This window comes from Leopardus geoffroyi, chromosome B3 (genome assembly GCF_018350155.1).
Source record: "Leopardus geoffroyi isolate Oge1 chromosome B3, O.geoffroyi_Oge1_pat1.0, whole genome shotgun sequence".
In the NCBI taxonomy this organism is placed as follows: domain Eukaryota; kingdom Metazoa; phylum Chordata; class Mammalia; order Carnivora; family Felidae; genus Leopardus; species Leopardus geoffroyi.
The window spans coordinates 60,615,366-60,630,028 of NC_059337.1; the positions used below are offsets into that span (position 1 = coordinate 60,615,366).

Genomic DNA, 14,663 nt, shown 5'->3' on the forward strand with positions numbered 1-14,663 from the left:
CCCTTCTCCCTCTCCCCTCCCCCCTTCTGCCCCTCTCCCCCACTTGTGCTGGCTCCCGCTCTCTCCTCTAAAAAAATCAAATCAAATAAAAAAGAATAAGCTACTGCAGCCGGTGATTTGAAGTTGAAAGCAGTGCTCATTTACCATTCTGAATATCTAAGGGCTCTTAAGAATGCTAAATCTAGCCTGGGTGGCGCAGTCGGTTAAGCCTCCGACTTCAGCCAGGTCACGATCTCGCGGCCCGTGAGTTCGAGCCCCGCGTCAGGCTCTGGGCTGATGGCTCAGAGCCTGGAGCCTGTTTCCGATTCTGTGTCTCCCTCTCTCTCTGCCCCTCCCCCGTTCATGCTCTGTCTCTCTCTGTCCCAAAAATAAATAAACGTTGAAAAAAAAAATTTTTTTTAAAAAGAATGCTAAATCTACTCTGCCTGTATTCTGTAAATGGAATAGCAATGCCCAGATGACAGCATATCTGTTTAAAACATGGTTTACTGAATATTTTAAGCCCCCTGTTAGGACCTACCACTCAGAAAAAAAGATCCCTTTCAAAATATGACTGCTCACGGACAATGGACATGGTCACCCAAGATCTCTGTTGGAGATGTACAATGAGATTAATGTTTTCATGCTTGCTAATACAGTATCCATTGTGCAGCCCGTGAATCAAGAAGTCATTTCAACTTTCAAGTCTTACTGTTTAAGAAATATGTCTTATAAGGCAATAGCTGCTATAGATGATGATTCCTCTGATGTATCTGGACAAACTAAATTGAAAACTTTCTGGAAAGGATTTACCATTCTGGATGCCATGAATAATACTGATGATTCATGGGAAGAGGTCAGAATGTTACCATGAACAGGAGTCTGGAAGAAGTTGATTCCAACCCTCATGGATGACTTTGAAGGGTTCAAGACTTTCAGTAGAGGAAGTAACTGGAGATGTGATGGAAATAGCAGGAGAACTAGCATTATACATGGAGCCTGAAAACATGACTGAATGGCTGCAATCTCATGATAAAACTGTAATAGATGAGTGACTTCTTATGGATGAGCAAAGAAAAGTGGTTTCTTGAGATGGAAGCTACTTCTGGTGAAGAATGCTATGAAGATTGTTGAAATGAAAACAAAGAATTTAGAATATTCCATAAACTTGGTTGATGAAGCTGTGGCAGGGTTTGAGAGGATGGACTCCAGTTTTGAAAGAAGTCCTGAGTGGCTCAGTTGGTTAGGCATCCGATTTAGGCTCAGGTCATGATCTCACAGTTTGTGAGTTTGAGCCCCATGTCAGGCTCTGTGCTGACAGCTCAGAGCCTGGAGCCTGCTTCAGATTCTGGCTCCCTCTCTTTTTCTGCCCCTCCCCCACTTGTGCACACATGTGCTCGCTCTCTCTCAAAAATAAATAATAAACATTAAAAAAAAGGTATCACATGGAACAGAGAAATCACTTGTAAAAGGAATAGTCAATCAGTGTGGCAAACTTCACTGTTGTCTTATTGTAAGAAATTGCTATAGGGGCGCCTGGGTGGCTCAGTCGGTTAAGCGGCCGACTTCGGCTCAGGTCATGATTTCGCGGTCCATGAGTTCGAGCCCCGCGTCGGGCTCTGTGCTGACAGCTCAGAGCCTGGAGCCTGTTTCAGATTCTGTGTCTCCCTCTCTGTGACCCTCCCCTGTTCATGCTCTGTCTCTCTCTGTCTCAAAAATAAATAAGCATTAAAAAAAAAATTTTTTTTTTAAAGAAATTGCTATAGCTACCTCCACGTTCAGCAGCCACCACCCTGAGTAGTCAACAGCTATCCACATCAAGGCAAGACCCTCTACCACCAAAAAGATTGACTTGCTGAGAGCTCAGATGATAGTTAGCATCTTATAGAAATATTTTTGTTTTTAAAAAATTTTTTTAATTTATTTTATTTTATTCTTTATTTTAGAGAGAGGACATGCACAAGCAGGGGAGAGGGGCAGAGGGAGAGAGAATTTTAAGCAGGCTCCACATTCAGCATGGATCCCAACATGGGGCTCATTCCCACAACCCTGGTATCATGACCTGAGCCAAAATCAAGAGTCGGATGCTCAACTGACTGAGCCATCCAGGCACCCTCCAATAAATATTTTTAATTAAGGCATGTACATTGTTTTCTTTTTAGATATAATACTATTGTACACTTAATAGTATACAATACAGTAGAAATAACTTTCATATGCACTGGGAAGCCAAAAAATTCACTTGATTTGCTTGATTGTGGTATTTGCTTTATTCAGGTGGTCTAGAACCCAATCTGCAATATCTCTGAGGTGTAACTATAAAAATGGTGTATCAGTTTATCATTTTCATATACAAAGGACAATACATAGACTTTACTGTTAATGAAAATTTTACATTCATCAGTGTTGCCCGGTTGAAAGACTCTGAACAGCATAGTGAACTTATTTGTATGTGGTAGCTATTTCTGTGTGAAATGGCAGCTTTTGTATAACATATAAACAAGATATAAAACAGAGAGGCAATATATAGCCTTGAGTACTTAGAGATGTTAAGTGGGTCAATTTGTCACCTTCTTTCCTGTGTGGCTTTTTGCATTAATAACTATAGATTGTGTAACAAATGGAGAAAATCCATTGTATGCAAGTCACTTTGGAATATATTCTTATAGTTACATTTTATATGTATTTCTGAAATGCACAGAATTCATATTACTTGTAATAAAATTCTACCTGTAATACTAGATTCAGGAGGAGCTGGAAAATGTTCCAACTTTCTCATCTTAGGTGCTAATAATTTTTTATTGATAGAGTTTGCATGGGAGTATAAAAGTTGAGCAAGCAAAATAATTTTGATCACATTCAGCACTTAGTTATGTCTATAATCTAAAGAAAACTATTGTATTCACTAGCTTAAGTTTGAAAGTTAGATTTATAATTATTTAATTTTTAAATTTTTTTTAATGTTTATTTTTTGAGAGAGAGACAGAGTACAAGTGGGGGAAAGGAAGAGAGAGAGAGAGAGAGAGACAAATTCCGAAGCAGGCTCCAGGCCCCAAGCTGCCAGCACAGAGCCCGATGTGGGGCTTAAACCTACAGACCATGAGATCATGACCTGAAGTGAAGTTGGTTGCTGAACCAGCTGAGCCAGCAAGGCACCCCTGTTTATAATTACTTTAAATTAACATATTCTTATTCTCATGTTTTTCATTTGGACATTCTCCTAGGAGCTTCTCTGTGTCTTTGTCATCTAATAACAAAACAAAATATAATAATTTTACTACTTTTGGAAGAGAGAGAGCAGGCAAAATATTTTCTTTTGGTTCTTTCTTGCTCTCTGATCTCTCATAAGCAGTGAGTGGGAGCAGAGGACAGGTGGAAAGGAGAAAGATAATTGGGGAAAAGATTTTGGTGTGCCTGGTATGTTCTCATGACTAGTATCAGTGTCACATCAGGTTCCAAAAAGGTCTGACTGCATCTTCTGTCTCTTGCTTCCCTCACAGAGTCCTCCTATGGACTTCATTTTGAGAAAAATTACTCTGCTTTGAATCTGAACACTTTGTGAACTAATGCTGTCCATATGGTTAATTTTACAGTTTGGTATCTGTTCGGGAATATGAGTTTAATTACTGTTCTTTCAAAATTTTAAATTCCTCATTGGACAACCATTGTGGTTAAAAACAATAACGAAATCTTCTATCAACAAGCAAAAAAAAAACAAAACCAAAAAAAAACAAAAAAAACCAGTATTTAGCATGACTGCTTCCCTAGCTACATCAAAAGTCAAAAAACATTATGTCTTGTATGTTCTGAGCCAAGACTGGAATGAATATATTTTGTAATCAGAGTGTTAAATGATGCTGTTTTACAAAGCCATGTTCACTTTGAATGTCTCTGCTTTGTAAGCCCTTAAAAGTCAGAATTTCTTGCCAGAAAACATTTCCATCTTAACAAGTTGCACATAGCCAACACCTCATCCAGTAGCCATCTAGTCCACACCTAGAGAGAAGAGTTGTTTTGCTCTTAACCAGGAATCTTTTATGCATGTCTTAGAATAATGGCTGGCACTTGCTTTTGGAAAGAGTTATAGTGTTTTGGGAAACTACGTCCAAGTTTATCAGTGCTTAGTATTTATGTATAAGTGTATCTTCCCAGCTGGCGTTAAGTCCTGGAGGTACAACCATGTCTTCTTTTTTTGTCTTGCACTATCCTCACACTGTGCCTGGCACCTAAGTTTTCAGCAAATGTTAGGAAAATTCAATTTAATCTTAGTTTGCCCACAATCACCTACTAAGGAAATCTATAAATGCTGTTTTCTATCTGTTAAACTAAAGTAAGTGAAGCTATCAGAATTATAGCCATGATTGAAACAGAGATCATATTATGAATATTATGGGGTTTTTTTTGAGAGAGAGAAAGCATGAGCAGGGGAAGGGCATAGGGGGAGGGAGGGAGAGAGAGAGAGAGAGAGAGAGAGGAGAGAAACAGACTCCCAAGCAGACTCCATGCTCAGCCCAAAGCCCACATGGGAGCTCTTTCTCACAACTGTGAGATCATGATCTGAGCTGAGAGCAAGAGTCTGATGCTCAACCAACTGAGCCACCCAGGTGCCCCCGAATATCTGAAAGAGGATAAATTAAATTCTGAAAGAGGATAGCAACTCTAAGAAAAAGATGCTGGGATATGAATCTCTTCAGATGATAAAATTCTCTAGTTTTATACATGTACAAATACACACACACATGTGAGTGCATTTAAAATGTGAAATTTGATAAGCTCTGTGGATTGTACCCATGTAATTTTCCCGGTTTGGATATTGAACTCTAACTATTTAAGGTGTTATTATTGGAGCACACTGGGTGAAGGGGATTTCTCTGTACTATTATTGTAATTTACTATTAATCTTTAATTATTTCAGATTAAAAAAAAAATGCTGGGCCAACATTTTCAGAAATGTACATAATGATTAAAAACACTCAACCCTATTGTGACCACCACGTAATTTAAATAATCCTTTTTAAAGTATTTTGAGAAAGGAAAATATCTCTGAGGAGTAAATAGGAAAATCTTAACCTTGAATTCCACCACAAGACTCCACACGTAGGTGACACAGTTACTGGTTAGTGGGAAACTAACATAGCATCAGATTGGATAAAGAAGAACCCTTGGGGTGGGGGGCGCCTGGGTGTCTCAGTCATTTGAGTGTCCGACTCTTGATTTTGGCTCAGGTCATGATTCCAGGGTTGTGGGATTAAGCCCCACATCAGGCTCTGCACTGAGCATGGAGCCTGCTTAAGATTCTCTATCTCCCTCTGCCCCTCCCCACCGCTCACTCACTCTCTCTCAAAAAAAAAAGAAAAAAAAATTAAATTAAAAAATAAAAGAACTCTTGGTGCCTTTGCACATTATTGTCACGGTAATGATACCTAACAATGCCATAGCAATACATGGGTAGGGTTATTATCCCCATTTTATGGAAACTTACTTTAGACCTGTTGCCTGGGAAAACTGGTGGTTTCCAGTAGTGGTACTGGAAGTGGTGTCTGAACCCAATTTCTGACTCATTCCAAAAAGCCCTGTTTTTTTACCATCTCGACTTCTTTGGAGAGGTGGCCACGAACACAGCAAATACTAACTGTAAAACAAATACTAACATGACTGGTTGATAAAAATGCAGTGAAAGAACTACAGAGTTATATGAAGAATTATTAGAAATTCTTGTCAGTAATTAATGGAATCATGTGATCCTGACAAAAGACCACAAAAGTATTTTTATTAGAGTGTTCCAGTGATGTGAAGCATTGTTTAGCAAGTTGAGAAGACCAATAAAACCCATAAATATCCACACTGTTGGTGAACCCAAAACTAAAATGTATATGTCAGCCAGTTTATACAGTGCCACAGCATTGCTAAAATCAGAGTATATGATAGGAAATCCAAAGCTGACCACATTTCTTACTAATCTTGTTAATATACTTCCCAGGTTTAGGAATGGGACTGTTTAAGCAGAGGTTGCATCAGAATGCAGCAGGCTTGCCTCTTGCTGTTTTAAGATTCCCCTGAGTCTGATGTCATTGGAGTTAAATTTTTCAGAAGGCCTAGATGGGCTGTTAGGAAGAAAAAAATAAGAGATTGAGCTGGAGAATAACAAGGGGGAACCTCCCATAAATTAGAGGGTCAGGGAAGGTCTATTTGTTCTGTCTATTCTGTTCCATCCTTCTGCCTTCTGCTGCTGGGTCTCTGGTGTCACCATCTTAGTAACAGACTTTTTTATCTGAGGCCCAAAGGCATATGCTGCATATGTTTATACTCTGATAAATGTAAGAAAATAATTCCATGACAAAAGGACATCTGGCATAAAACTGCTTAGGATCGTTCCTTGGCAGCCCGGTACGGGCTGTAGCAGTGTGGCAGTGGCCGTCTGAGTGCTCACACAGCAAGGCGGGTACTGCCTCAGGGACAGGGATTCCATTTTCAGGAGGCATGCAGCTCGCTCTGTGAGAACCTCTATTTCCAAAGTCAAGAGAGTAGTCCAAGGTGTGCCACTTCTGTTCCCATATGCTGGGTCTCAATCCATCTTCCTTCTGGGTTTTCTGTAGCCCTCTAACTCTGACAATTTGGGGAAGTCTAAGCTATAACATAGGTAACTTAAGTCAACAAAAATATGACCAAAATCAAATTTGTGAGGTCTTATAGCCATGCCGTTTCCAGTTCCTTTTATCTATTTAGTTTCCTTTTCTACATGTATTATTTTTTCCTTGGGATTTAAATGAAAGGTAGCGTTATATGAATCTTTTAGTTAATATTATCACAAATACTTGTTCTTGAAATGTTTTGAGAGTAACTATTTAAAGGTTCTGGACTCGTAATTCCAACATGGGTTTCTCTCCCTACCCCCCGCCCCCTCAGCCTGATAGTTCTCTGGCACCAGCTGGGTGTCCTACAATTCAACTCACTTTTGACACTATCTACCCAGAGATAGATGGCATCAGATTCCACAGGTTAAGGACTCAGTCCCAGAAGACCGCCCTCCACTTCAGATGCCATTCGCAAGTCCTGGTTGTCACCTGTACTTCTGACTGACCTATGACTATAAACCAAAGGTTCCCACGACCCCTTCCTTGGGCCTGGTTAATTTGTTAGAGTGGCTCACAGGCCTTGGGAAACCAGTTTTCTCACTAGATTACTGGTTTGTTACAAAGGATTTAACTTTGAAAGAGCCAGATGGAAGAGATGCATAGGGCAAGCTATGGGGAAAAGGTGTGGAGCCTCCATGCCCTCTCTGCGGGCACCACTCTCTCAGCATCTCCATTATGTTTACCAACCCAAGAGCTCTCCAAACCACATCCTTTTTAGTTTTTATACAGACTTCATTATATAGGCATGATTGATTAAATCATTTACCATTGTTGATTGATTCATCTTCTAGCCCCTCTCTTGTTTCCTGGAGGCCAGGGGATGGGACTGAAAGTTACAAGTCTCTAATCACATTGTTGCCAGCCCTTATCCAGAGGAGCTTTCCAAAAGTTACCTCATTAACAAAAACCCAGTTGTGGTGGGAAGGGGCTTGTTATGAATAACAAGATAGTCATTTCATGTTTATGTCTCTAAAGTGATTTCAGGAACTGAGGACTATAGATCAAATATTATTATATCAAAAGATGCTCCTATTGCTCTTTTCTTTTAGGAAATTTCAAGGTTTTGGGAGCTGTGTGCCGGGAACTATGGACAAAGACCAAATATACATAAGAAATATATTCTGGTCATGTGACTGACCAAACTTATAACTTATAAATCACAACACTGCTGTTATATATAAAGTATTGTGTTAGATACTGTGATGATCAGACATGCACCAACCTCTTGGAGCTTACAGTTTGGGTGAAAGAGAGAAACCAATCAAATAATCAGAAATAGCTATAAATATACCATTGATAGCATTTGGTCACCTTGTTGAGATGTTTTCTTCACTGGGCATCAAAAACAGCACACTTGATTCTCCTATCTCATTGACCATTCCTTCTTGGTTTCCTTTGCTGAGTCTTCTTTCCAGCCAAATGTTGGAGTGCCCTAGGCCTTTGCCCTTTGACCTCTTGCTACCTACTCTCCTTAGATGATATCATCTAGTTCAGTGACTTTAAATAATACCTTTTCATATGTATATGCTGACTGTCAAATTTGTATCTATATACCCTATTCCTCCCTGAAACTTTCAGTATCCTAATCCTCAAACTCTCATAAAGGATGATCTTTGTGAGATCTTTATCCACGTCACATCAGAGTTTTAGAATTTAAAGACAAAAAAATGAGGGGTGCCTGGCTAGCTCAGTCAGTAGAGCATGCAACTCTTCATCTTGGGGTTGTGAGTTTGAGCCCCATGTTAGGTTTAGAGATTACTTAACAATAAAATCTTGGGGCACCTGGGTGGTTCAGTCAGGTAAGCATCCAACTCTTGATCTCAGGTCAGGTCTTGAACTCAGGGTGGTGATTTCAAATCCCACCATGAGCTCCACGTTTGGTGTGGAGCCTACTAAAAAAAATTAAAAAGAAAGAAAATTTGATCTTGAACAAATGAAGACAAAAAATTGAAATATGTAATATAAACCAAATAAAGAGGCAGATTTCTTTGTGATAATTTGTGTATATGCACCCACATACAGCTGAATAATTTTTCAGCCCCCCCCCAAAAAAAAATTGTAAGGAAGTACAATCAACTTCTGTATACCTAGTATACCAACTGTTAACACTCTTCACTTACATCAAACCATATAAACATCACTTACATCAAACCATATAAAAATGCCGTTTGACAAAAAAAATGATCACCTTGATGATTGAAACTGAATACACATGTATATACATACAACACAAATATTCTGTTGCCAAACCATCTGAAAGTAGGTTTTAGATAAGACACTTCATTATGTGTCTTCTAAAAACAAAGACATTCTCCTGCATAACTGTAAACTGGTAACCCAATTGAGAAAAATCAGTATTAATTCAGTATCATCATCAACATATAGTCCTTATTCAAATTCCCCCATTTGTACGATTGTTCTTTGTTTTGTTTTGTTTTATTTTTTAAAATCCTACTACAAAACCAATTGTGAGTCTGGCAGCTTTCTCAAGGAATAAAGCAATGATGTTTATTGTTAGCTTACTCTAGTGTTTTTCTTTATGGTTTAGCTTCTGACATCCGTGTTTGACAACAGCATCAAGACCTTTGGAGTAATTGAGAGTGATCCTTTTGACTGGGAGAAGACTGGAACTGATGGTTCCCTAACAACCACCACTACTTCTGCCACCCCTCAACTGCACACCCGTTTGACCCCTGCAGCAATTGGGTATGTCCTAAACAGATTATTTACCAGTGGCTTTCTTGCGTGTACTGTGTTAGCAGAAATGTCTTTTATTTCATCCAGGTTCCTTCAGATGACAAAATGCTAAGACATATGAGAAAGCCTATGGATTTCCTTGAATTAAATATTGCTCTTACATATGTCCGTTCAGATTTACTTTTCTTAGAAAGTGTTTATAGGTCATACTGTGAAATGGGAGCTTTGAGCTGGTATGGCTTGTTGATGGTCAGATTTACAATGGGTATTCCTCACAATGAGAAGGAATTGTTTGATTTTAGTTCTAAAGAATATATAGGAGCCTGGAAAGAATGAACCACAATTATGCCTAACTATACTATGCTTAAGTTTAGTGTGAACAAAACATGTAGCTTGTTGCTGTAAGAAGGTGATTTAATTTACAAAGTGTTTTAGGAACAGGTTATGGTGTATTGCCATCATCTTGGTTTTGTTTTCTCCCTTACATGCATTAAATACAGTTGGTTTTGTTTGTTATTTTTAAAATTGGGGGGCAGGGTTGTCCTTTTTTTTTTTCCTGACCCATTTTTACCTGCTCTGGTTGCTTTAAACTACTTAGTTAACAATGAAAAAAGTAAGTAGGGAAAAATCACCATATAAATGGAGCTAATTGTGATAAACTAATCCATTGTTTTTGATTTTATATTGAAAGATGGGATCACCAGAGCTTATTGAATCAGAAGAGCTTACATGGACTTACATAACTGGAGATGATATCTTTGATTAGCTAGTCTGAGAGTTCTTAAGTGGGGCACCCTGACTGTCTACATTAGAATCATCACAGATGTTTGTTTAAAGTACCCATTTGTTGGAGCCACCCCAGACTTACCGAATCAAAATGTCCAAGGCACAGAATGTTTCTCTTGCTTCTCTGAGTTTAGAACCCACTGCCCTAGTCCAGCCACTCCCTTTTACAATAGAGGAAATAATCCTAACACTGAGTGAATCAATCATCCAACTGTAGGTAAATATTAGCAACAGAGCTGGAACCTGTCTAGAAATTTTGATTCTTGTTTTAGTGCCTTTGTCCTCCTCCTTTGATTGTTGTTAGAAGTAGATAATTCTCAAACTTGCAAAAATCCAGGTGATAGGGCTTCATGGTAGCTGAAGTCAGTGAAGACAGTTTAAGTTCCCATCTCTCAATGTTTCCTCCTAAAATAAGACATAATAACAAGAAAGAAAAAATAAAACTACACAAAAACCATGTCCTCAACATAATTTGAAGACAAAGGATGCCTAGCCTAAACTCCAAAATAAGTAGAGAGAAACAAAAAACACCAACTCTCTTATGTTCCTACTTCACTCAACCCTGCCCCCCAGGCTTTATAAAGGCAGATCACTAAAAACTGGGGGGAGGAGGAAAATTAGCAATGGGACTTAAGGTCAATCTTAAACCAACACCAGAAAAACTGAACCTGTCTTACAAATGAAATTATTAGAAAGTGTCTAGGTAGATCAGGTCATGAACTACCAGGAGGTAAAAAAAAAAAAAAAAAAAAAAAAAAAAAGCTATGATTCAAAATACATAGCTTCTGAAAGAAAGAAAGAAAGAAAGAAAGAAAAGAAAAGAGAAAAGAAAGAGAGAGTAGGAGGGAGGGAAGAAGGAAGGAAGGAAGAAAGAAAGAAGAAGGAAGGAAGAAAGAGGGGGGAGTGAGGGAGAGAAGAAAGAAAGTCAGAAAGAAAGAAGAAAAGAGACAAAACAGAAAGGAGAAGTGCCTTTTATCAGTTGAGTGGTGAAGGGTCCAATCAGCAGAGAGAAACTACATAGTAATTTGAACAGGGAAGGATGATACAAGGAGTCATTACCTATAATACAAAATTGGAACAATGTGGCATAGACTAATAAGAAGTAGATATACGGTGCTAGCAAATACAAAGTGTAGCTCCTACTGTTAAGGCTAAGATGAAGCATCCAAGGAAGAGCTCCACCAGCTCTGACTCCAGGGCTGAGCTCCTGACCTTGTTGGATTGCTCACTGGGTGCTCACTGGATGGCCAGGAAGTCACTCTGATGCCTGGTAGAATTTGCTGAAAATCTGCCCTCTGGAACTTGATGGAAATCTGTTCTCTGGGGTGTCAGAGAAAACTATTTGCTGGTGTGTCTCACCAGAGACACTGTGCCATAAAACTGCTATTTCTCAGGGAAGCTGTTGGTTGCTGACCTCTTTGTGCTGCAGGAAACAGGTGCTGAAGATGCTAAGGTGTGGCAGGATCCTTGTGCTGGGGAGAGCCATACACACTGGAGAGACTTGCCAAGCTGCACACTGGAGCTCTGACAGAACACTTTCCTCTTGCAGTGTCTCTTCAGTGCCCTCTGACACAAGCCCCAGTGCCAGCTGGCAAAGGAAAATATTTCAAGGGCTCAGATCCACTTTCACAGAACAGGCAAAAGGGATGAATTTCAAGCTGAAGGCAGTACATCAATAATTGCAGAAGGGCAAAAGGGGAAATAAAATTTACCTACAAAAAGGAGAACTATAAAATCAGGATACTGTATCTCTCTGACCATAAAAACAAGTAAAAATCCACTAATGTGTTTGGACTTTGTTATATTGACAGAAGAGGGCACCAAACAAACTACAAATCTCATGAACTACTTCACTACCGCAAAAATGAACAAGAAAAAGATTTCCAAGGTCCATTAGTCTTACTGAAAAAAAATCAGAAGAGGAAATCTAATTCATACTAAGGAAATTTCCTTTCAGAGAATCAACCACGAAAAAGAAGAAAACTCTAAGATAAAACCCCAAATGGAAGTAAATATACTTGTGCATTTGAAGATAGGGATAATCACCTTGAATCAGAAATTTAAAAACTAAGAACAGAAATAGACCACAAAGTAGAGGAAGATGGGAGAAAAAGGAAAAGGAGAAGAGAGAGAAAGGAAGAAATGAGAGTTGACTGAACTGAATGGAAGAAAAAAAGATGTCTTAGAAGTGAAAAATTAGGGGTGCCTGGGTGGCTCAGTCGATTAAGCATCTGACACTTGGTCTCAGCTCAGGTCATGATAATATGTTTTGTGAATTTGAGCCCTGCATTGGGCTCAAGCTGGCAGTGCGGAGCCTGCTTGGGATTCTCTTTCTGTCCCTCTCTCTCTGCCCCTCCCATATGTGTGCTGGCGCTCGCTCTCTCTCTCTCTCTCTCAAAATAAATAAAATAAACTTAAAAAATGAAAAAGTGAAAAAAATTATAAAGAGCATAAAGGAGAGTAGATTCAAATGAAAATTTAATAAGGGGCATTGATATAAAGTCGGGGGTGGGGGAGGGAAGCCCTAAAGGAATGAAAATAAGATAATCATTTAAAATAGCTAGAGAGAGAGTAGTGAAAATGGAATGCTGACAGAGGAGGAATAGCATTCATTATCGATTAAGTTAGAGTCCCTAATGGAGGAAAACAAAACAATACTGGTTAAAACCAAGAAACTCTATAGCAAGATAAAATGAGAAAACAGGGGACTAAGAGCATTTAAAAAGGTGTATGTCCAGAGTACACCATTAGAACAAAAAGGCAAGGGGTGCCTGAGTGGCTCAGTCGTTCAAGAGTCTAACTCTTGATTTCGGCTCAGGTCATGATATCACAGTTCATGAGATCAAGCCCCTCAATGGGCTGTGCACTGACCATGTGGGACCTGCTTGGGATTCTCTCTCTCCCTCTCCCTTGTCCCTCCCCTGCTTGTGCATGCATATTCTCTCTCTCTCTCTCTCTCTCTCTCTCTCTCTCTCTCTCTCTCTCAAAATAAATAAACTTCTTTATAGGCAAACCTAAAATACCCCCAAAAACAGAAAGAAAGAAAGAAAGAAAGAAAGAAAGAGGCTAAATGAGAGTACAAAGAAGATTCATCTTGTAGAGAAAGAAATATAACAAAATACATATAATTATAAAATACTGTGACAGAGTTGAGGCCAAACATATCAATCATAGCAATAAATATGCATGGGCTTAACTGCTCTATGAAAAGATTTTCAGTTTGGTTTACATAGCTAAATACGTATGCTATGTACAAGAGACCTAAAGAATATTTCAGAAAGGATGAACAAAGAAAAACCCAAAAAATGGGAGCCCTAAGAAGAGAATAATGATCCTGATACCAGAGAGTCTAGAATTCAAGCAAAAAAAGCAAAAAAAAAAAAAAAAAAAAAGTTACGAAGATGGAATGCTTTTTTTATGCTTAATGCTGCAATTCACAAATGGGACATAATAAATACATAATATTTAGTCTCCAGAATCCCAGCAGTCACCTTTAGGAAGCAACAACTAGAAGAGATTCAGGGAGGCATAGCTAGAAACACACGAGTAATTGGAGATCTTCTTGCATATTTTTTTTAGCTCTACATCCTGAAGATAGAGATCGTGCCTTCTGCTCAAATGCCCCTGGTACATTAATAAAAATTGATCAGTTATTAGGTCATCAAGAAACCCTATATGCTTTATAGTTCCATAAAGCAGAAATATTATACTGCCTGATCACACTGCATTAGAACTAGAAATTTCCAACAAAAAACAAAAATGTCAGAGGCCCTTCCTCCTGGAAACTTAGAACCCTATCAGACTACTCATTTTTTACATTTAAAGCTAAGATCAGAGGGAAATTATGGGTATTAAGTAAGGAGGTACATGATGTCAGTATGTCTTATTACTGGTGGTATTAATGTTGTTAATCTGGTTAGGGTGATGTTAGATTTTTCCACTGTGAAATTACTATTTTTCCCTTTGTAAGTAATTATTTTATGGGAAGATGTTTTGAGACCATTCAAATAAACTTTTTTTAAAATTTATTTTATTTTTTAAAAAAAATTTTTTTAAGAGAGAGAATGCAGGCAGGGAAAGGGCAGAGAGGGAGGAGTACAGAGGGTCTGAAGTGGGCTCCATACTGACAGCAGTGAACCTGATGTAGGGCTCAAACTCATGAACTGTGAGATCATGACCTGAGCTGAAGTTGAACGCTCAATCAGCTCAGTCATCCAGGCACCCCAAAACTTGTTTTTCATTGTACTTTCTCCTACAAGTTTTAGCATCCATCAGTGAATCTTGCCTGAAAAGTATTGTGCCTACAAGCCTACCATTTATCTGGCCCGTTAAGAAGTGACTGAATTTGCTGACCTCTGAATTAAAATACTGATTTTTCAGCAAACCTTATCTATTAAGGCCAGATAAATATCTGTGAGCTGTGCTGTCTCTGTCACCACTACCACTGCCATTATAGTAGCCACAGACTATATGTAAATGAATGAGCATGACCCATGCCATACACTTGACTTACAAAAATAGGTGAGCTGGCCAGATTTGGCCCACAGCCCTAGTTGGCTAATGCCT

The 14,663-nt window shown here is 38.8% G+C and overlaps 1 protein-coding gene across 6 annotated transcripts in view; it reads left to right on the forward strand.

Annotated features, from left to right (window-relative positions):
* Positions 1-14,663, forward strand: part of TTBK2 (tau tubulin kinase 2) — a 166,055-nt gene that overhangs the window by 112,281 nt on the left and 39,111 nt on the right. For all 6 annotated transcript variants that reach the window (XM_045448015.1, XM_045448014.1, XM_045448019.1 and 3 more), the window contains one exon: positions 9,163-9,320. In XM_045448015.1, the coding sequence (XP_045303971.1) occupies positions 9,163-9,320 (158 nt within the window). The remainder of the gene's footprint in view (positions 1-9,162; positions 9,321-14,663) is intronic.